Source organism: Pelodiscus sinensis, chromosome 22 (assembly GCF_052426305.1).
Source record: "Pelodiscus sinensis isolate ZL-2025 chromosome 22, ASM5242630v1, whole genome shotgun sequence".
In the NCBI taxonomy this organism is placed as follows: domain Eukaryota; kingdom Metazoa; phylum Chordata; order Testudines; family Trionychidae; genus Pelodiscus; species Pelodiscus sinensis.
Genome location: NC_143073.1, coordinates 25,746,751 through 25,768,761, shown reverse-complemented (window position 1 = coordinate 25,768,761; position 22,011 = coordinate 25,746,751). Strand labels below are relative to the sequence as shown.

General features: G+C 54.7%; 1 protein-coding gene across 1 annotated transcript; it reads left to right on the top strand.

Moving 5' to 3' along the window:
* The first annotated feature begins 11,463 nt into the window (after positions 1–11,463).
* LOC112546959 (uncharacterized) lies at positions 11,464–20,694 on the top strand. Its single transcript, XM_089772751.1, has 6 exons — positions 11,464–12,625; positions 14,525–14,644; positions 15,424–15,579; positions 16,284–16,421; positions 18,638–19,668; positions 20,431–20,694. Exons 1-6 carry the CDS (start codon positions 12,565–12,567, stop codon positions 20,692–20,694), a joined length of 1,770 nt encoding a protein of 589 aa, XP_089628877.1. The 5' UTR covers positions 11,464–12,564.
* Positions 20,695–22,011: the final 1,317 nt, after the last annotated feature.

Sequence of the window (22,011 nt, the reverse complement as noted above, 5' to 3'; positions counted from 1 at the left end):
GGTTTGTTTGGAGCAGGGGAGACCCGGGCAAAGGGACGTGTCCGAGCTGGTGCTGCCGGCCCACATGACGGAGGAAACACTCGCTCTTCTTTCTCCAGCGGGGACCCTGACATGCAACGTGTGCGCGGGCCCAACGGAGACCTGCGATTTGGTTAAAGGGACCTGCCAAGACGACCCGGCGACGGGCGGCTGCCTCTCCGTGGTGGAAGACATTTCCCTGGGTAGGTGACATTGTCTTCACCCCAGGCACATCTTACCCTGCCTCTGTCCCCTCCCTCGGGACCAGAGCCAGCCCAACACCGCCCCTCCCGGAGCCCCGGCACTCGGCACAGCACACTCCGGCCTGGTGCAGTGCTGGGTTGATTCTGGCAACATTCCAGTCTCTGACACAGCGACTGGCAGGCCGGGCAGTCTGGAGGCCTGGACCTGCGGGTCAGTTGCAAAGCTCCCATTGACTTCAGGGGCCCAATGTCACCCCCCGGGCGCTACTGATGGGATTTCATCCATTGGGCTTTGAACTCCTCACAGGCCGGCTGTGCGGCAGCAAGAGAAGCTGTACTGGGGAGAAATGCACTTTCTGAGGGGGGTGGAAAAGGAGATTGGGGATGGGATCCCTTGGGCCCTGCCGGCCGCTCCCAAAGCCCGTCCGACGCCCTGTATCACCTGATCAGGCCTGGGGCCCTTCCTCACATGACTTTTGCCTGTTCTAGGCATGTAAATGGAAATGTAAAGTCCTTCCCCACTTTGGACTCGGAGATGCCAAACAAACCTTCTCCCTGCTCAACCCCCCAGCACCGCAGGCCAGTGGATTCCACCAGTTCCCTTCAGTTCCCGCAGTGTGTCCTTTGAGAAAGCCCCAGTTTTACTCATCCTTCCATTGAATGTACAAGATTGACTGGCCCCTTCCATGTGCCCTGTAAGAATGATGGTAGCACCTCACCAGCTGTGCCGTGGGCGTTCATTATCCAGTCACCTGTCTGCCGACCTGCCTCCCTATTCATTCCCCGCCACGCCCACCCACTCGTCTGCCTCTGATCTCATTTAGGACACTTTCCCAGCACCGTCACAGACTCCCACCCAAATTCATGCTGCGCCTTCCCTGAGATTAATGTGGTTGTGAGCTGAGGTGTGACCCTAGCCCCTCACTGCCCCATCTCCCCACACACACCCTCTAACCTCAGCCTGGGCGATGCAATCTGGGGGGCAGTTTAGGCCTTGGTTGCACTTCACCTTCCTGAATTGTGGCCCCAGAATCAAACACGGGATCCCAGCAGCTGCACAAGGAGGTAAAATCCCCTCCCTGCCCCCACACGAGGGTCCCTCCCAGCCTCCTGTTTTTTTATTTGTTTTTCTGTCTGTGAGAAAGGCGAGATAAAGCAGACATTTTACTCCAAGCAATGTCTCAGATCCTATAAGAGTGACATACGAGACCCCTTGTCTTTCACCGTGGGGGACAACCAGTATGTGAGGATCAATGTCCAACAATGCAACGATGCAAATTTGTGCAACTCAGACACACTTCAAGGTACGTTGTGGGTCTGTTTGAATTGTCCCCATTGTAGGGCACGGCCACACAAACAGTTAGGGGGTGTGAGCTGGGTGTGAATCTAGCTCTGCATGTGCCCCAGCCGATGCACACGGGTCGGCGGGAGGAGCGCTTTGGAAGGGCATTCACTCAAAGCACAGCGATAAAGCATTCTGGATGATCCGCAGGGTGCACATGGACAGAGAGTCCATCGGACTGGCACAGGGCAGATTCATCCCCCTTGCTACAGTAGGATTGTTCATTTGGACAAGCCCCGGCACAATTATATTTGTTCCCGTTTCTCCCATTTATTGATCCAAACTCCATTTCCTCCTGTGTCATTCCTATCTCTAGTGAAATCCCTGTAGCTGGCGGGTCTCCGAGTGGCGGTAGAACTGTTGGTGCCGATTGGCATCAGATGGGTGGGGGTTGCATGCAAAGGAGGGAGCAGCTACTGGGACAGGCTCAAATCTAAAGTTCCCGGCCCCTATCGGCTCCCCCTTCACACTCGCCGGGATCCAGAACTGAGCCAGTGCGGCCGTCGCCGACTGTTGTGTCCCAGACAGACGGAGAAATGCCCCCGGCTGCAGGGAGGGGCCTGCACATGCTGGGCGAGGCAGGGCCCAGCCCCCAGCTGGGACGAGGTTTCACCCACCCGATAACCATCTCTCTGTCTTTGTTCTCAGTGTCCCCGGACACCACCCCGAACGGGCTGCAGTGCCCAACCTGCTTTGCTCTGGCCTCCACTGCCTGCAACAGCGAAATCACCCCCTGCACAGGGCAGGAGACCTATTGCCTGGATTACTTAGGCTTGCTGACCAAAGGTAAATTCTGCCAGCCGATCACAGGGTGGGGGGTGCCCCAGGAATATCCTGCCCCTGGAGATTCCCAGAGAGCTGGTGGGACCCAGAGTCTGTGCTGGGCCCTGGGTGAGTGGGGCCACCAAGAGGGTTTTTGGCCAGAGAGAAGGAGAGAGGAATTGGGACGTTTCCCTCCCAACCCAGCTCCCTTGGCCCAGCGATGCCGCCCTGCTCCGGGGGCGATGGCAATGGGGTACTTGCCAGGGGGAGGGATGTGATGTCAGGGATGCAGATCTGGGGAGAGAACCCAGGAGTCCTGGCTTCCACCCCCGCACTGCTCTAACCACTAGTCCGCACACCTTTGACGTTTTAGGTGGAGCTAAGCTTCTGTTGCTCCATGAGGCAGCTCCTGCTCTCAGTGTGGCCCAGGGCTCCCGGTGCTCTGGGGAGGTTATAAAATAATTGAACAGAGGGGATGGGGGCTGCTGGGACATAAGAACATAAGAATGACCAGACTGGGTCACACCAAAGGCGCATCCAGCCCAGGGTCCTGTCTGCCCACAGTGGCCAGGTGCCCAGAGGGAGTGAACAGAACAGAATCACCATGTGATCCCTCCCCTGTTGCCCATTCCAAGTTTCTGGCACACAGAGGCTGGGGACTGCAACCCTACCCACCCTGGCTAATAGCCATTCAGGGGTCTAACCTCCATGCATCTATCTAGCTCTTTTTAGAACCCTGTTAAAGTTCTAGCTTTCACCACGTCCTCTGGCAAGGAGTTCCACAGGTTGATTGTGCACTGACGGTATGTCTAGACGACATGGCTCCATTGACGGAGCCATGTAGATTAGGTTTCTAGACATAGGAAAATGAAGCGGTGAGTTAAATAATCGCCACTTCGTTTAAATTAAAATGGCTGCCGCGCTGTGCGGATCAGCTGTTTGGCGGCACAGCGCTGTAGTCTGGACATCAGAGGCATTTGCCAACCTTCCCGGTATGCCTCGTGGGATGAATAAAAACTTCCTTTTGTTTGTTTTAAATTGCTTCCTATTTCATTCATGTGGTGACCCCCAGTTCTTATATTGTGGGAATAAGTAAATAACTTTTCCTTATTCACTTTTTTTCATATCAGTCTTGATTTTATAGATCTCTATCATATCCCCCCTTTGTCTACTCTTTTATAAGCGGAAAAGTCTCAGTCTTTTTAATCTCTCTTCATGTGAGACCCTTTCCAAACACCTCATCATTTTTGTTGCCCTTTGGTGAATCTTTTCCAGTGACAATATATATTTTTGAGATGAGGTGACCACATCTGTATGCAGTGTTCAAGATGTGGACGTACCATGGTTTTATATAAGGCAATAAGACAATCTCATCTTATTCACTATCCCTTTTTAAATTATTCCTCAAATTCTGCTTGCTTTTTTTGACTGCCACTGCACGTTGAGGGTGTGTCTAGACTAAATGGCTGTTGACAGAGCCATGTAAACTAGTTTACTCACCATAATCAATGAAGCGGGGATTTAAATAATCCCTGCTTCATTAAAATAAAAATGGCCGTCACGCTGTGCCGACAATCAGCTGATCTGACACAGCGTGGCAGTCTAGACACGGATTGGTTGACAAGGAAGTCTTTGTTGACCACTCCTGTAAACCCCATTTCACGAGGCATAAGGGAGCAGTCGGTAAAGGCTTCCCTTGTCAACTGATCCATGTCTAGACTGCTGCACTGCGCCGGATCAGCTAATTGTCAGCACAGCATGGTGGCCATTTTTATTTTAATGAGGCGGGGATTATTTAAATCCCTGCTTCATTGATTATGTAGGGTAAACTACTTTACATGGTTCCGTCGATGGAGCCATGTAGTCTAGACACGCCCTGAGTGAATGTTTTCAGAGAACTCTCCACAATGACTCCAAGATCTCTCTCTTGAGCAGTTGGAGCTAATTAGTCTCCATCATATCGTATATATCACGGGGATTATTTTTTCCAATGTGCATTACTTTACATTTATCAACATTAAATGTGATCTGTCATTTTGTTGCCCAATCACTTAGTTTGGTGAGATCTTTTTGAAGCTCTTCACAGTCTGCTTTGGTCTTAACTATCTTGAGCAGTTTGAATCATCTGCAAATTTTGCCACCTCCCAGTTTACTCCTTTCTCTAGATCATTTATAAATAAGTTGATTAGGATGGGTCCCAGGACAGACCCTTGGGGGACCCCACTAATTACCTCTCTCCACTCTGAAAACTGACCATTTATTCCTACTCTTTGTTTCCTGTCTTTTAACCAGTTCTCAATCCATGAGACGACCTTTCCTCTTATCCCATGACAACTTATTTTACTTAGGAGCCTTTGGAGAGGGACCTTGTCTAAGGCTTTCTGGAAATCTAAGTGCACTAGATCCACTGAATCCCCCTTGTCCGTATGTTTGTTGTCCCCCTCAAGATTAGTAAGGCAGGATTTCCCCTTCCAGAAACCATGGTGACTTTCCCCCAACAAATTATGTTCATCCATGTGTGTGACAATTTTATTCTTTACTAGAGTTTTAATTATGCCAGATGGTCAGAATTGAATAGGCGGGGGGAGGTGATGACAGGGAGAGCTGGACTGTTCCCTGGTGGTACCAAGTACTGTGGAAGGAGTAGCCGTGGCCAAAGCTCCGTTCCCAACCCCAGTGCCCTGGCTCCTGTGGAGTGTGGGGGAGGCAAGAGGGCACCAGGCGCCTGCCCTGCCATGGCCTGGTGCAGCTGGAAGAGGGAAACCCTCAGGAGGGAAGCAGAGGGGGAACCGCCGGCTGGTGGCGACAGAGGGGAGGGGTCAGAGAAGGACCCGGAGCGACTCGCCACTAACACCAGGCTGAATTTCTCCAACAGGTTCATCACTTTCCTTATTTAAAGCAATGGGCTGCGCGACAACATCTGCACAGGAGATTGAACTTAAAACCACCCTAAGGACTACAGGCAGCACCTTTGTATTTCTGCTTGGGAAAGTTGTTCCTGCACGTCCCCAAGTATCCACTACTACCCATTCCACATCCCCCACCACACCAACCCCTGATACACCAACCACCACCATCACAACCACAACTCCCGATACAATCACCACCACCACTGATACAACCACCGTCATCACCTCCACTGAACCCCCCACCCCCACCACCGATACAACCACCGTCATCACCTCCACTGAACCCCCCACTCCCACCACCGATACAACCACCGTCATCACCTCCACTGAACCCCCCACCCCCACCACCGATACAACCACCGTCATCACCTCCACTGAACCCCCCACCCCCACCACCGATACAACCACCGTCATCACCTCCACTGAACCCCCCACCACCGATACAACCACCGTCATCACCTCCACTGAACCCCCCACCCCCACCACCGATACAACCACCGTCATCACCTCCACTGAACCCCCCACCCCCACCACCGATACAACCACCGTCATCACCTCCACTGAACCCCCCACCCCCACCACCGATACAACCACCGTCATCACCTCTACTGAACCCCCCACCCCCACCACCGATACAACCACTGTCATCACCTCCACTGAACCCCCCACCACTGATACAACCACCGTCATCACCTCCACTGAACCCCCCACCCCCACCACCGATACAACCACCGTCATCACCTCCACTGAACCCCCCACCCCCACCACCGATACAACCACCGTCATCACCTCTACTGAACCCCCCACCCCCACCACCGATACAACCACTGTCATCACCTCCACTGAACCCCCCACCACTGATACAACCACCGTCATCACCTCTACTGAACACCCCACCACCAATACAACCACCGTCATCACCTCCCCTGAACCCCCCACCACCGATACAACCACCGTCATCACCTCCACTGAACCCCCCACCCCCACCACCGATACAACCACCATCATCACCTCTACTGAACCCCCCACCCCCACCACCAATACAACCACCATCATCACCTCCACTGAACCCCCCACCCTCACCACCGATACAACCACCATCATCACCTCCACTGAACCCCCCACGCCCACCACCGATACAACCACCGTCATCACCTCCACTGAACCCCCCACCCCCACCACCGATACAACCACCGTCATCACCTCTACTGAACCCCCCACCACCGATACAACCACCATCATCACCTCTACTGAACCCCCCACCCTCACCACCGATACAACCACCATCATCACCTCCACTGAACCCCCCACCACCGATACAACCACCGTCATCACCTCCACTGAACCCCCCACGCCCACCACCGATACAACCACCGTCATCACCTCCACTGAACCCCCCACCCCCACCACCGATACAACCACCGTCATCACCTCTACTGAACCCCCCACCACCGATACAACCACCATCATCACCTCTACTGAACCCCCCACCCTCACCACCGATACAACCACCATCATCACCTCCACTGAACCCCCCACCACCGATACAACCACCGTCATCACCTCCACTGAGCCCCCCACCCCCACCACCGATACAACCACCGTCATCACCTCTACTGAACCCCCCACCCTCACCACTGATACAACCACCGTCATCACCTCCACTGAACCCCCCACCCCCACCACCGATACAACCACCGTCATCACCTCCACTGAACCCCCCACCCCCACCACCGATACAACCACCGTCATCACCTCCACTGAACCCCCCACCACCGATACAACCACCGTCATCACCTCCACTGAGCCCCCCACCCTCACCACTGATACAACCACCGTCATCACCTCCACTGAACCCCCCACCCCCACCACCGATACAACCACCGTCATCACCTCCACTGAACCCCCCACCCCCACCACCGATACCACCACCGTCATCACCTCCACTGAACCCCCCACCCCCACCACCGATACAACCACCGTCATCACCTCCACTGAACCCCCCACCACCGATACAACCACCATCATGCCTACTACCACCCCTCCGACTCCCACTGCAACCACCACTTCCATTACCACTACAAGTGACCCCTGCTTACCTGGTACATGCACTGCATCTCCTACACCCACTCCTGATACAAACAACCACATCTGTGGAGCTAGCCCGGCTCTGGGGAAACTCTCCTTTGCCCTCTCCCTGCCAGGCCTTACCATGCTACTGCTGGTGAACCTGCTCTCCTGACCCCCTGTGATTTTTGAACCACTCAGCTCCTGATGTCTGCAAATGAAGGACTGAAATCTGAGCTGCTTCCACTACGGCCCCTCCGTGGTGCAGTGGTGATGCCAAGGGGACGCTGTATCCCCATGTGGTGAGGGGTGCCCAGCACATGGGTGTGTGTCTGATCTGGTACCTCACCACTGGTTGGAATCGCTCTGGGCTTTGGCAAATTCACTGAATAAACCAAGATTGGAAATAGAAGCCCCTGGTGTGTTATGTCCCGGTTGCCCATTACCGGCTGTATCTGCGTGAGACCTAGAGCACGGCCAGACGCAATAGCCACAGAGGAGCGTGTCTGTCTTGCTGGGTGCCTTTTTTTCATGACCTCTGTGTCTGTCGCTGCACAGAGGGACTGAATTAAAAATCTCCCCTCCCAGGCGAGGCTGGAGGTTGCCTGCGCAAACACTGAGCTGGGAAACGACCGAACGCAGGGCAAGTTTCATTCAATTCCCTGGTGCGTTTGCATAGCGCTGCAGCCTTTGGGCCCGCAGCAGGCCTTTCCCGATCAATACACCTCTTCCTTCTTGCCGGGCATGTGTGTGACCTCAGCCACGGGATAAGCCACAGGGCGGTACTCCAGGACTCCTTCCCGGACAGGCGCCCCCTCTGACTCTAGAATGCGAGGGGAACTGAGGGTAGCCTCATACTCAACTCTCAGGGGTGTGTCCCCAAAACCAAAGGCTGTCCTACTCACAACACGGAGACACCCCCCACCTGAAGCGCCCGGCGGGACTCCTTTTCTGTCACTGATCTGTGTTTCCTTAATTAACATGCAGGCTTGGAGCACAACCGTCTCCGTATTGCTTGTATTGAGGGGGGGAGAGGGGGGCTACAGGCCAGCACCCTGAATGCAGGGGCGGTGCACTGAGCGCAATGTGCATGACTCTCACAACTGGCCATTCATAAAACTGTCTGTCAGACGGGGCAGCAGAAGCCGGGTGGCTGGCAGATACACGGGGAGCTGGCTCTATGGTTTTATGTTCCCGTTATAGGCTGCCGGAGACTGAGGCCCAGCCAGTTCAACACCTGAAGTCCCTCGGCCATCAGCCTGAAGGGAAGGCTAATTAGAACACCCGGGGCCAGTTAAGGCTGATGGTCACACCATAAAAACCCTCCCTCGGGCAAGGCTGGGGGCGGGGAAGGAGTGGAGGGACAGGCCAGAGGACAGGCGAAGGAGAACAGAGCAGCCCAGCCCAAGAGGCTGACCCTAGGCAGCCGGCAATGAAGCCTGACCCAAGGAGGGGGTCCTCAGGAGCAGTTGGGGAAGTGGCCCAGGGAGGGGGCAAGGGCCAAGCCTCATGAACCACTCAGGTCTACCTCCTCCCCCCATGGGGCCCTGGGCCAGAACCCAGAGCAAGTGGGTGGGGACCGGGTGCCCCCCAGCCCTCCTGCCAGCAAGAAACAAGGGAGTCCCTGTGGATTAGCGGAGGGATGGACCTCCCATGCCCTGGACTTGCCTGTGATGAAAGGGGCTCTGATAGCAGGGTGCCCTCGCCTTTGTGGCAGTGATAGGGACACCACGAGCCTCTGAGGCCCACAAAAAACCCAACCCTGCCAGGAAGCGCAGGACCCAGGGGCTTAGCCCCAACCAGCCACACAACACCTCTCTGATTGGCACTGCCCTCCGCTGGGCTCTCCCGGCTGCCCTGGTGTGTGGCTGGCCAGGCGCGGTGCCTCGGCATTCCCTCTGGGCAGAGACATTTCCCTCCTGCTGCCACAAATGTTATGGAGCGCCCAGCGGGCTGTCCCAACCAATGGGAATGTTGCTTTCGCTGAGGTCTAAGCTGGTTAACAGGCAGCAGACCCGTCCCTTGACGGGCCCTGGAGCCCACGCGACCACCACTCTGCACTGCACAGGGCGTCCCTGACGTCAGTCGCCTCATGCCGGGCAACGATCAGAGGAGCTCAATGCGCAGGAAACCGATGCCCTGGGGTGGTGTCGAAACTGAGGGCTGCTGGGAGCCTCTGAGCCAAGCCATCCCTCTGCAAGCATGGGACCCACCGGGTTCGAGTAGGAGCTTCGTCCCAGTACCCACAACCATAACCACCAGCTGCCCAGTTTGGGTCCCAGCATGCACTGGAAGCATAACCCAGAATGCAAAGGGGCACAGGTACTTCGGGATCACTGTCCACAGTGCAGCGCTCTCCAAGTCTCCACCACAATGGGGACGTGCTTCTCCGAACGGCACCAAATTCCTGGGCACAGCAGGGGCATGCGCCTTTTACTGGACTGACTCGGGGGCTAAAAAGGTTGACTGAAGTTAACTCAAGATTATCTTGCAGTGTAGACATGGACTGACACAGGGATTTGAACCCAGCGTTCGTGGGCTGGAATCCCCGTGTCTGATGTGCCGAGTGGAAACGGCCGCGTGGTGGATCTCTCGTAAGCGAGCCGAGATGCGTGTGTGTCACTACTGTGCAGAGGGCTGGATGAGGCCGATTCCGTCAGGGCGGGTGTGGCACGAGTCCGATAACTGATGAGACGGTGTGAATAACAAAAAGGAGAAAATTGCTTTGTGTCGGGAGCGCGCCTCTCCCAATCTCTTCAGACCGGTTTGGCAGGTTCCTCTAAGCCCTCCCTTGATCCTTAATTTACTCATCAGCCCTGTCTTATCTTCATCAATTTGCCCCCCGCCCACCTCCCTGTTTTGCAGGGGGATACATCCAGCGTCCACCTCTTCCCGGCTGAATCACCCGGCTCTGACTGTGCACCTCTCCTCTGCTGCCCTCGGTGCATTCACACGCGGTGCTAATTACTTCACAGGCGCCATTCCATGTTTCTGGCAAATAGCTGGCTGGGTGCCCATGGTGGAAATGAGGGCTGAGCCGGTGACACCCGGGGAAGGGCAGGGCCCCTACATGGGTATTTATGTTGATAAGAGCTGGCTCCCAGGTTAGGGGGTGACATCTGCAGAGGTGACAGACACCGAGGTGAGTCGGGAACTCCAGAGAGACCTGGTCGAGGTGGGCTTGTGGGCAACGGGATGGCAGATCAGTTTGGATAAATGCAAAGTAATGCGCGGTGGGGGATGGAGAGTCTGAAGCACCCAAGACTTGGCCGGTTCTAACTCAACCGAGTGTCCCCGGAGGAGGAGCCGTGCTCACCTCGGCTCTCGGCTGTAGAGGAGAAAAGCCAAGAAGGACGTTCGGTTGCCAGAGGGGATGGAGAGCTACATGGAAATACTGTGGTGCCCTCTCCGGACCAGCAGGATGCTCTGGCCCCGGGGTGGGCAGTGCCGGTCGCCCCGTCTCAGAAGGGATAGCGCAGATCTGGAGCCAATACGGATGGGGGAGGGGAAAACTGGCACAGGGTAGAGCTTTGCAGCGGGACTGCAATCCTGCTGGTACCACCGGCCTCGCTGCTACAATCGTAGGAGCGGGAAAAGGTGCTTTGCTGTGGGGGTGGCTGGGTGGGCAAGAAGAAGAGACTGTGGGGCCACAGGGCAAAGCACATGACAGCAGCTTGTCAGAAATGTCAGTGTGAGAGGAAGTGTTTTCCTAAATAAGGCTATGTCTCCACGGCAGCTCTTTTCAGAACAGCGGATGAGTTCTTTCACCATCCCTGTAAACCTCGTTGTATGAGGGGCTGTGTCCAGACTCAGGGGTTTTTTCGGGAAAAGTAGCCTTTTTCCGAAAAAATTTCCCCTGCGTCCAGACTCAAGCCGCGTTCTTTCGAAATTAAATCGAAAGAACGCGGCTTTTCTTTCGATGGCGGTAAACCTCATTTCACGAGGAAGAACGCCTTCTTTTGAAAGTTCCTCTTTCGAAAGAAGGCGTTCTTCAATGTAAATAGGGCTTCTTCGAAAGAGAGCATCCAGACTCACTGGATGCTTTCTTTCGAAAAAGCAAGCCGCTTTTTCGAAAGTTCAACGTGCAGTCTAAACGCTCTCTTTCGAAAGAGGTTCTTTCGAAAGTATCTTTCGAAAGAACCTCTTTCGAAAGAGGCTTGCAGTCTAGACATAGCCAGGAAGAAGAGATGAGCCGAAAGAGGAAGTTTTTCCATAATGTGGCATCTTATAGATGTGCCAAATTTCAGAAAATCCTCTTCTATAAGGAAAGCAGAAAGAGGTACACAAATTGCAGTTCTCAATTTGCGTATCTTTTGCTGACTTTTTTTTGTAGTGTAGAGACAGCCTTAAGGTCTATATACTAGAATTTAGGGAGGGAGTAGGAAGAGATTTGGGGTGTGGTATAAGAGCAGTGAAATGACTTTTTACATGGTTAAAGCAAGATTTATTTCTTATTTTGAGTGAGAAAAATTGTGTCTGACTTCTGTGCATATGGATGATATATTAACCAAACTATTTTTTTAAAGTAGCTTGAGGGAATATGTCTGTCTTGTATAATTAGCGTAATATAAGATCTTTGCTGTTGTGAATGAAAGAAATACAAGAAACAATGCAGGAGAGAGTGGGAGTACAATTTAAAAATAGTGCGACTCAGGGCTGCACCACAAAATCCCAGTTTTGTTTTTTCTGGGAATGTGTGTGGCATAATAGAGCAGGGAGAAATTCTTCAACCAAAACTTTTCTCCAGTAAAAAATGCAGGTTTGGAGAGACTCAAACATTGTGTAAACTGGTCTCAATTTTGCCACGTTATTTTAGCTGGGAAAAAAAAAAGGAAAAATAATCTTGAAAAAATGTGACATTTTCAGAATTGGACATTTTGATTTTTTTTCAATGTCAGGGTGGTTTTGCCTTTCTATGTTGACTGTAAGAATTATAGTTAAAGCAATTTTAGATTTTTTAAGTACTTGAAAATGTACCAAACCATATTTTTTGGCATTTCAGTTACTAGAAATTGGATCAAACCAGAATATTTTTGTCAACATTTTTTAGAACTGCCGGGGAACCAATAATTGGTATTTGTGCAGCTCTGTTTCCTGGTGCTTCTTCCTACCACCTTCCCTTTCCCAAATCTCGGCTGGAATTCCCTTTCCGTTCTCATTTTGGCCTCATCTCTCCCCTGCTCCCCTCCGGCAGAGCTCGCTGCGCTACCTGTGAGAAGGCTCCGTTCAGCTCCCAGCCCGGCCCCGGCCTCCTCCCAGCACCATGGGGGTTTCCTCGCTCCTCTGCCTCCTCCCTGCTCTCCTAGCGACAGCCAGTGCCCAAGGTGAGTCGTCCACAGCTGCAGTGCTGGAGCGGGGCCGGCAGAGCCCGTAGTGCAGACGCCGCCTGCCCCAGTGGAAGGGGGTTTTCCTCTCTGGAGGGGTCACCTCCCGAGCCAGGGTGGCCAAACTGAGGGGAACGGTCCAGCTGCATCTACCCCAGGAGGCCTTTTGTTTTGTTTAGTTTACCTGCCAATTCCCTCTCCCCCCACCCCCAAGTGGGAATGGCTGGGTGCACTCACACGGATGTGTCTTTACCCTTAACCCCCTTCATGACCCAGAGAATCAAGGCCCTGTAATCAGGGTGTGACCCTGGGGGCCAGTCCATCAGAGCCTGCCCATTGAGGAGCAACAACCACAAAGCTCTGGGCCAAGGCAGCGGGGTTCTGCCCCCCAAACCTGCTTGTCAGACCCCTCCGCTGGCCCGCCAGCAGCCCAGACAGCCTGGCCACTCTCCCCTCCCTGGCACTCCCCTTTTCCTGTGCCCCAGGAGAGCTTCTGATCACGGCGATCCCTGCTTCATCAGCTCCGGGGATGCTCTAGACACCTTCAGGCTGAACCCTGCGGATTTGGGGGCCTCAGAGAACAGGAAGGGGGAGTTGGGGACACAAAGAGCCGTTGGCATCAGGCCAGCCCAGCTGCACTTTCACCTACACTGGACCTGTGTGTAGCTCATTACACTGCTTGGTGGAGCCGTTGGCACCTTCCAGCCCATCTCACCCTCCCCCCAGCCCAGCTCTGCCCAGCACCCCGTGGAGGTTAACGTGTTGCACCGTGTGCAGCTGGTCTCTGAGATCCAAAGAAGAATGATGGGGATTGGAGGATGAGCTGGGGGCACACAGTGCCCTGGACATGGGGGGAGAGTGGGATACCCTGGGAAGAGAGATGGGGGCACATGGCAACCCCAGCATGTGGGGAGCACCGTAGAATCCTAGGACTGGCAGGGACCCAAAAAAGCAGGACCAACCCCAACTCCATCATCCCAGCCAGGGCTTTGTCCAGCTGGGACTTAAATGCCTCTAGGGATGAAGATTCAACCCCCTCCATGGGGAACCCAGCCCAGCGCTTCCCCACCCGCCTAGGGAAAGTGTTTGTCCTAATATCCCACCTAGACCTCCCCCACTGCAACTTGAGCCCATTGCTCCTTGTTCTGCCACCTCCCCCCACTGTGAACAGCCTCTCGCCAGCCTCTTTGGGACCCGCTGCAGGGAGCATCAGGCTGCTCTCAAATCCCCCCTCACTCTGCTCTTCTGCTTGTTCTGCAGACTGAACAAGCCCCAATCCCCCAGCCTCTCCTCATAGGTCATGTGCTCCAGCCCCCAAATCATTTTGGTCGCCCTGCGCTGGACCCTCTCCAATGCGTCCACATCCTTCCTGTAGTGGGGGGCCCAGAACTGGATGCAAAGTTACAGATGTGGCCTCCCCAGAGCCGAACAAAGGGGAACAGTCACTTTCCCATGTCCCCAGAGCAAGTTACCGCAGCATAGAAGGCAACCAGACGGGTCAGGCAGGATTTACCCTTTGGGAATCCACGTTGGCTGTTCCTGGTCACCTTCCTCTCCTCCAAGTGTTTCCAAGTGGATTCCATGAGGACTGAGGTGAAGCTGCCCAGATGACGGGTCTGTCGGCCCCTGAGTCCTGCTCTTTCCCTTTCTAATAGATGGGCTCCACGTCTGCCTTTTCCCAGTTGTCCAGGACCTTTCCTGAGCCCAACACCCCATGGACCGGCTACTGCTGCCGGCCTGTCATTGAAATCGAGCCATTGCAGAGGGGCCTGGAGACAATTGGGCCCCTTAACACCTTGGCTTGTTTGGAGCAGGGGAGACTGGGGCAAAGAGACGTGTCCAAGCTGGCACTGCCAGCCCACAGGACGAAGGAAACACTCGCTCTTCTTTCTCCGGCAGGGACCCTGACATGCAATGTGTGCTTGGGCCCAACGGAGACCTGCGATGTGGTTCAAGGGACCTGCCAAGACGACCCGGCGACGGGCGGCTGCCTCTCCGTGGTGGAAGACATTTCCCTGGGTAGGTGACATTGTCTTCACCCCAGGCACATCTTACCCTGCCTCTGTCCCCTCCCTCGGCACCAGGACCAGCCCCAACACCACCCCTCCCGGAGCCCCGGCACCCGGCACAGCACACTCCGGCATGTAAATGGAAATGTCAAGTTCTTCCCCCCTTTGGACTCGGAGATGCCAAACAAACCTTCTCCCTGCTCAACCCCCCAGCACCGCAGGCCAGTGGATTCCACCAGTTCCCTTCAGTTCCCGCAGTGTGTCCTTTGAGAAAGCCCCAGTTTTACTCATCCTTCCATTGAATGTACAAGATTGAATGGCCCCTTCCATGTGCCCTGTAAGAATGATGGTAGCACCTCACCAGCTGTGCCGTGGGCGTTCATTATCCAGTCACCTGTCTGCCGACCTGCCTCCCTATTCATTCCCCGCCACGCCCACCCGCCCGCCTGCCTCTGAGCGCACTCAGGACACTTTCCCAGCACCGTCACAGACTCCCACCCAAATGCAAGCTGCGCCTTCCCTGAGATTAATGTGGTTGTGAGCTTAGATGTGACCCTAGCCCCTCACTGCCCCGACTCCCCCCACACACACCCTCTAACCTCAGCCTGGGTGACACAAGCTGGGGGGCAGTTTAGGCCTGGGCTCCTCTTCACCCTCCTGAATTGTGAGCCCAGAATCAGACACGAGATGCCAGGAGCTGCACAAGGAAGTAAAATCCCCTCCCAGCCCCCATCGGAGGGTCCCTCCCAGCCTCCCATTTTTTTATTTGCTTTTCTGTCTTTGACAAAGGCGAGATAAAGCAGACGTTTTACTCCAAGCAATGTCTCAGCGACTATAACAGTGACATAAAAGGCCCCTTCTCTTTCACTGTGGGGAATGGCCAGTACGTGAGGATCAACGTCCTACAATGCAACACAGATTTGTGCAACTCGGCCACACCTCAAGGTACGTTGTGGGTCTGTTTGAAATGTCCCCATTGTAGGGCGCGGCCACAGTTAGGGGGTGCGAGCTGGGTGTGAATCTAGCTCTGTATGTGCCCCAGCCGATGCACACGGGTCGGCGGGAGGAGCGCTTTGGAAGGGCATTCACTCAAAGCACAGCAATAAACCATTCCGGATGATCTGCAGGGTGCATATGAACAGAGAGGCCATTGGACCGGCACAGGGCAGAGTCACACCCAGCAGCTCCGCACACCCCACCCCCCTTGCTACAGTCGGATTGTTCATTTGGACAAGCCCCGGCACAATTATATTTGTTCCCGTTTCTCCCATTTATTGGCCCAAAATCCATTTCCTCACATGGCATTCCTGTCTTTAGTGAAATCCCTGTAGTGGGCGGGTCTCTGGGCGGGGGTAGAACAGTCGGGGCCCGTTTGCCATCAGACGGGTGGGGCTGCATGCGAAGGAGGGAGCAGCCACCGGGACAGGCTCAAATCTGAACTTCCTGGCCCCTATCGGCTCCCCCTTCACACTCGCCGGGATCCAGAACTGAGCCAGTGCGGCCGTCGCCGACTGTCGTGTCCCAGACAGGCGGAGAAATGCCCCCGGCTGCAGGGAGGGGCCTGCACATGCTGGGCGAGGCACGGCCCAGCCCCCAGCTGGGACGAGGTTTCACCCACCCGGTAACCGTCTCTCTGTCTTTGTTCTCAGTGATCCCGGACACCACCCCGAACGGGCTGCAGTGCCCAACCTGCTTTGCTCTGAACTCCGATACCTGCAACAGTGAAATCACCCCCTGCACAGGGCAGGAGACCTATTGCCTGGATTACTTAGTCTTGCTGACCCAAGGTAAATTCTGCCAGCCAATTGCAGGGTGGGGGGTGCCCCAGGAATATCCTGCCCCTGGAGCTCCCCAGAGAGTTGGTGGGACCCGGAGTCTGTGCCAAGGCCTGGGTGGGTGGGGCCACCAAGTGTGATTTTCCCTCCTAGCCCAGCTTCCCCCCAGCGATGCTGCCCTACTCCAGGGGTGATGGCAGCGGGGTACTTGCCAGGGGGAGGGTTGTGATGTCAGGGATGCAGAGCTGAAGAAAGAAATCAAGAGTCCTAGCTCCCCCCCACACACTGCTCTAACCACTAGTCCCCACCCCCTTGATGTCTAAGGTGGAGCTAAGCTGCTGTTGCTCCGTGGGCAGCTCCTGCTCTCAGTGTGGCCCAGGGCTCCCGGCACTCTGGGGTGGTTATAAAATAACTGAACAGAGGGGTGAGGGGGCTGCCAGGATATAAGAACATAAGAACGGCCAGACTGGGACACACCAAAGGCCCATCTAGCCCAGTGTCTGCCCACAGTGAACAATGCCGGGTACCCCAGAGGGAGTAACAGAACAGAATCATCATGTGATCCCTCCCCTGTCGCCCATTCCCAGCTTTTGGCACACAGAGGCTGGGGACACCAACCCTACCCAGCCTGGCTAGTAGCCATTCATGGATCTAACCTCCATGAATCTATCTAGCTCTTTTTGATTCTAGCTTTCACCACGTCCTCTGGCAAGGAGTTCCACAGGTTGTCTGTGCACTGAGTGAAGAAAAACTTCCTATTGTTTGTTTTAAACCTGCTTCCTATTCATTTCATTGGTGATCCCTAGGGTACATCTAGACTACAGGATTTTGTCGACAGAGGCTTTGTCGACAGATACTGTCGTCAAAGCGTCTGTCGACAAAGAGTGTCTAGACTGCATCCAATTCTGTCGACAAAGCAAGCTGCTTTGTCGACATGACAGTGTAGACGCAAAGGACAGTGTAGATGCAATAACGCCTTCTGGTGACAGAACTCTGTTGACAAAAGGCGTTATTCCTTGTAGAATGAGGTTTACAGCCGTCGACAAAACTGCCGTGTTCTGTCAACGTTATGTCGACAGAACTCAGCAGCAGTGTAGATGCAGGTATAGTTTTGTTGACAAAAGCCTACTTTTGTCAACAAAACCCTGTAGTCTAGATACACCACGAGTTCTTATCTTATTCACTTTTTTCATATCAGTCTTGATTTTGTAGATCTCTATCATATCCCCCCTTCGTCTACTCTTTTATAAGCTGGAAAGTCTCAGTCTTTTTAATCTCTCTTCATGTGAGACCTTTTCCAAACTCCTCATCATTTTTGTTGCCCTTTGGTGAATCTCTTCCAGTGCCAATATATATTTTTGAGATGAGGCGACCAGATCTGTACGCAGTATTCAAAATGTGGATGTACTGTGGTTTTATATAAGGCAATAAGATATTCTCATCTTATTCACTATCCCTTTTTTAATTATTCCTCATATTCTGCTTGCTTTTTTGACTGCCACTGCACATTGAGAGTGTGTCTAGACTACATGGCTCTGTTGACGGCGCCATGTAAAGTAGTTTACTCGACATAGTCAGTGAAGTGGGGATTTAAATAATCCCCGCTTCATTAAAATAAAAATGGCCGCCACGCTGTACGGACGATCAGCTGATCCAACACAGTAGTCTTCATGCAGATTGGTCAACAAGGGAAGCCTTTGTTGACTGCTCCTGTAAACCTCATTTCAAGAGGCATAAGGGAGCGGTCGGTAAAGGCTTCCCTTGTCGACCAATCCGTGTCTAGACTGCCACGCTGTCCTGGATCAGCTGATTGCCAGTACAGCGTGGTGGCCGTTTTTATTTTAATGATTTCCCTTTCCAGAAACCAGGCTGACTTTCCCCAAACAAATTAAGTTCCTCCATGTGTCTGACAATTTGATTCTTTACTAGAGTTTTAATTCTGCCAGATGATCAGAATTCAATAGGTGGGGGGAGGTGATGACAGGGAGAGCTGGACTGTTCCCATGTGGTGCCATGTGCTGTGGAAGGTGCCGCCCTGGCCACAGCTCCGTTCCCAACCCCAGTGCCCGGGTACCTGCTGTGGCCTGGTACAGCCGGAACAGAGAGATGCCCAGGCAGGAGGGAAGGGGAGCAGAGGGGGAACTGTCAGCTGGTGGGGACAGAGGGAAGGGGGCAGAGAAGGACCCGGAGCGATTCGCCACTAACACCAGGCTGAATTTCTCCAACAGGTTCATCTCCTTCCCTATTTAAAGCAATGGGCTGCGCATCAATGTCTGCGCAGGACATTAAACCTGTAACCACCCTGACGACTACAGACAGCACCATTACATTTGTGTATGGGACCGTTACTCCCGCACCTCCCCAAACAACCACTCCTGCCCCTTCTACATCCCCCACCACCCAAACTAGCACAGAGACAACCACACCAACCCCTGATACAACAACCACCACCATCACAACCACACCTACCACTCCTGACACAACCACTCCCACCACCACTGACACCACCACCACCGAGACAACCACTCTCACCACCACTGACACCACCACCACCGAGACAACCACTCCCACCACCACTGACACCACCATCACCACCACCGAGACAACCACTCCCACCACCACTGAAACTACCACCACCACTGACACCACCACTACCACCACCGAGACAACCACTCCCACCACCACTGACACCACCACCACCACCACCGAGACAACCACTCCCACCACCACTGACACCACCATCACCACCGAAACAACCACTCCCACCACCACTGACACCACCATCACCACCACCGAGACAACCACTCCCACCACCACTGACACCACCACCACCACCACCGAGACAACCACTCCCACCACCACTGACACCACCATCACCACCGAAACAACCACTCCCACCACCACTGACACCACCATCACCACCACCGAGACAACCACTCCCACCACCACTGACACCACCATCACCACCACTGAGACAACCACTCCCACCACCACTGACACCACCATCACCACTGAAACAACCACTCCCACCACCACTGACACCACCATCACCACCACCGAGACAACCACTCCCACCACTGACACCACCATCACCACCACCGAGACAACCACTCCCACCACCACTGACACCACCATCACCACCACCGAGACAACCACTCCCACCACCACTGACACCACCATCACCACCACCGAGACAACCACTCCCACCACCACTGACACCACCATCACCACCACCGAGACAACCACTCCCACCACCACTGACACCACCATCACCACCACCGAGACAACCACTCCCACCACTACTGAAACTACCACCACTACTGACACCACCACCACCACCACCGAGACAACCACTCCCACCACCACTGACACCACCATCACCACCACCGAGACAACCACTCCCACCACCACTGACACCACCATCACCACCACCGAGACAACCACTCCCACCACCACTGACACCACCATCACCACCACCGAGACAACCACTCCCACCACTACTGACACCACCACCACCACCACCGAAACAACCACTCCCACCAGCACTGACACCACCATCACCACCACCGAGACAACCACTCCCACCACCACTGACACCACCATCACCACCACCGAGACAACCACTCCCACCACCACTGACACCACCATCACCACCACCGAGACAACCACTCCCACCACCACTGACACCACCATCACCACCACCGAGACAACCACTCCCACCACCACTGACACCACCATCACCACCACCGAGACAACCACTCCCACCACCACTGACACCACCATCACCACCACCGAGACAACCACTCCCACCACCACTGACACCACCATCACCACCACCGAGACAACCACTCCCACCACCACTGACACCACCATCACCACCACCGAGACAACCACTCCCACCACTACTGACACCACCATCACCACCACCGAAACAACCACTCCCACCACTACTGACACCACCATCACCACCACCGAGACAACCACTCCCACCACCACTGACACCACCATCACCACCACCGAGACAACCACTCCCACCACCACTGAAACTACCACCGAGACAACCACTCCCACCACCACTGGAACCACCACCACCACCACCGAGACAACCACTCCCACTACCACTGGAACCATCACCACCACCACCAAGACAACCACCAGGTCTCCTACACCCACTCCTGATACAAATGACCACATCTGTGGGGCCAGCCCGTCTCTGGGGAAATTCTCATTTGCCCTCTCCCTGCCGAGCCTGACCATGCTGCTGCTGGTGAACCTGATCTCCTGACCCCCTGTGCTTTTTGAGCCACTCAGCTCATGATGTCTGCAAATGAAGGTTGAAATCTGAGCTGCTTCCACAAAGACTCCTCCGTGGTACAGTGGCGATGCAAAGGAGGAGCTGTATCACCATGTGGTGAGGGGTGCCTAGCCCCTGGGTGTGTGTCTATGCTGGTACCTCACAGCCGGCTGGAACTTCTCTGGGCTTTGGCAAATTCATTGAATAAACCAGGAGTGGAAACAAAAGCCCCCGATGTGTTATGTCTCCGTTGCCCGTTGCCTGCCTTGTCTGTGTGAGACTGGGGCAGAGCCAGACACATTAGCTACAGAGGAGTGTGTCTGTCTTTCTGGGTGTGTTTTTCCCACGATCCCTGTGTCTGTCTCTGCACAGATGACTATTAAAAATCTCCCCTCCCAGGCGAGGCTGGAGGTTGCCCGCGCAAACACTGAGCTGGGAAACGACCGAACGCAGGGCAAGTTTCATTCAATTCCCTGGTGCGTTTGCATAATGCTGCAGCCTTTGGGCCCACAGCAGGCCTGTCCCAGTCAATACACCTCTTCCTTCCCGCCAGGCGTGTGACCCCAGCCACGGTGCCCACCCACCATTCCCAGCCCACGCTGTGCCGAAGGGTCAATGTTACCGCCCGGGGCCTCTCTGCCGCGCTCTCAGCAGGAAGGTGGCACAAACATTAAGGGCTTGTTCTGGGCTAGAGACCTGGGACACCGAGCACAGGGGGTGTCACCCAGGGAGGCCTGACATGTATCTCTCCTGGCACAAGGCCACAGCCCTCTCCAGAGCTCGAGTGGTGCCAGTGCGAGCACCTCTCCCTGAGCTGGGCCTGGCCCCTCTTGGCTGCTGTGCGGATGCCCCCCAAGGGTTAACAGGCCTCCCACATTTGGGGCAAGAGATGGCTGCAGGGCTGGGGGAGGCCACTGCTGGGAAGGCCGGTGCAGCCCTTAGGGCAGAGTCCCTGGGCAGCAGCCTGGCTGGGCCGTCACAGGCCATAAGGGAGGGGGAGTCACAGGACGGGTGGCAATTTCCAGCCTGGGCTCTGGGAACGTGACTGGGCTCCTCTCAGAGCATGTTAACCCATCAGAGCATGTTTCCTACATGACGCTCTCCAGAGACAGGCTCAGGCTGGGGTCATTGCCCCCTGGTGATGGCTGCACGTCAGCGCTGTCCTAGCCCAGTGGGACCTCCAGCCCTTTGGCATGTAAGAGAGAAAGAAACGTCCTAGGGCAATACCCAGGGACCAGGGCCCTGCTGTGCCACCTGCTGCCTTCATCCCTTAATGGATCTTCTGGTCATTGGGCAGTTCATGTATGG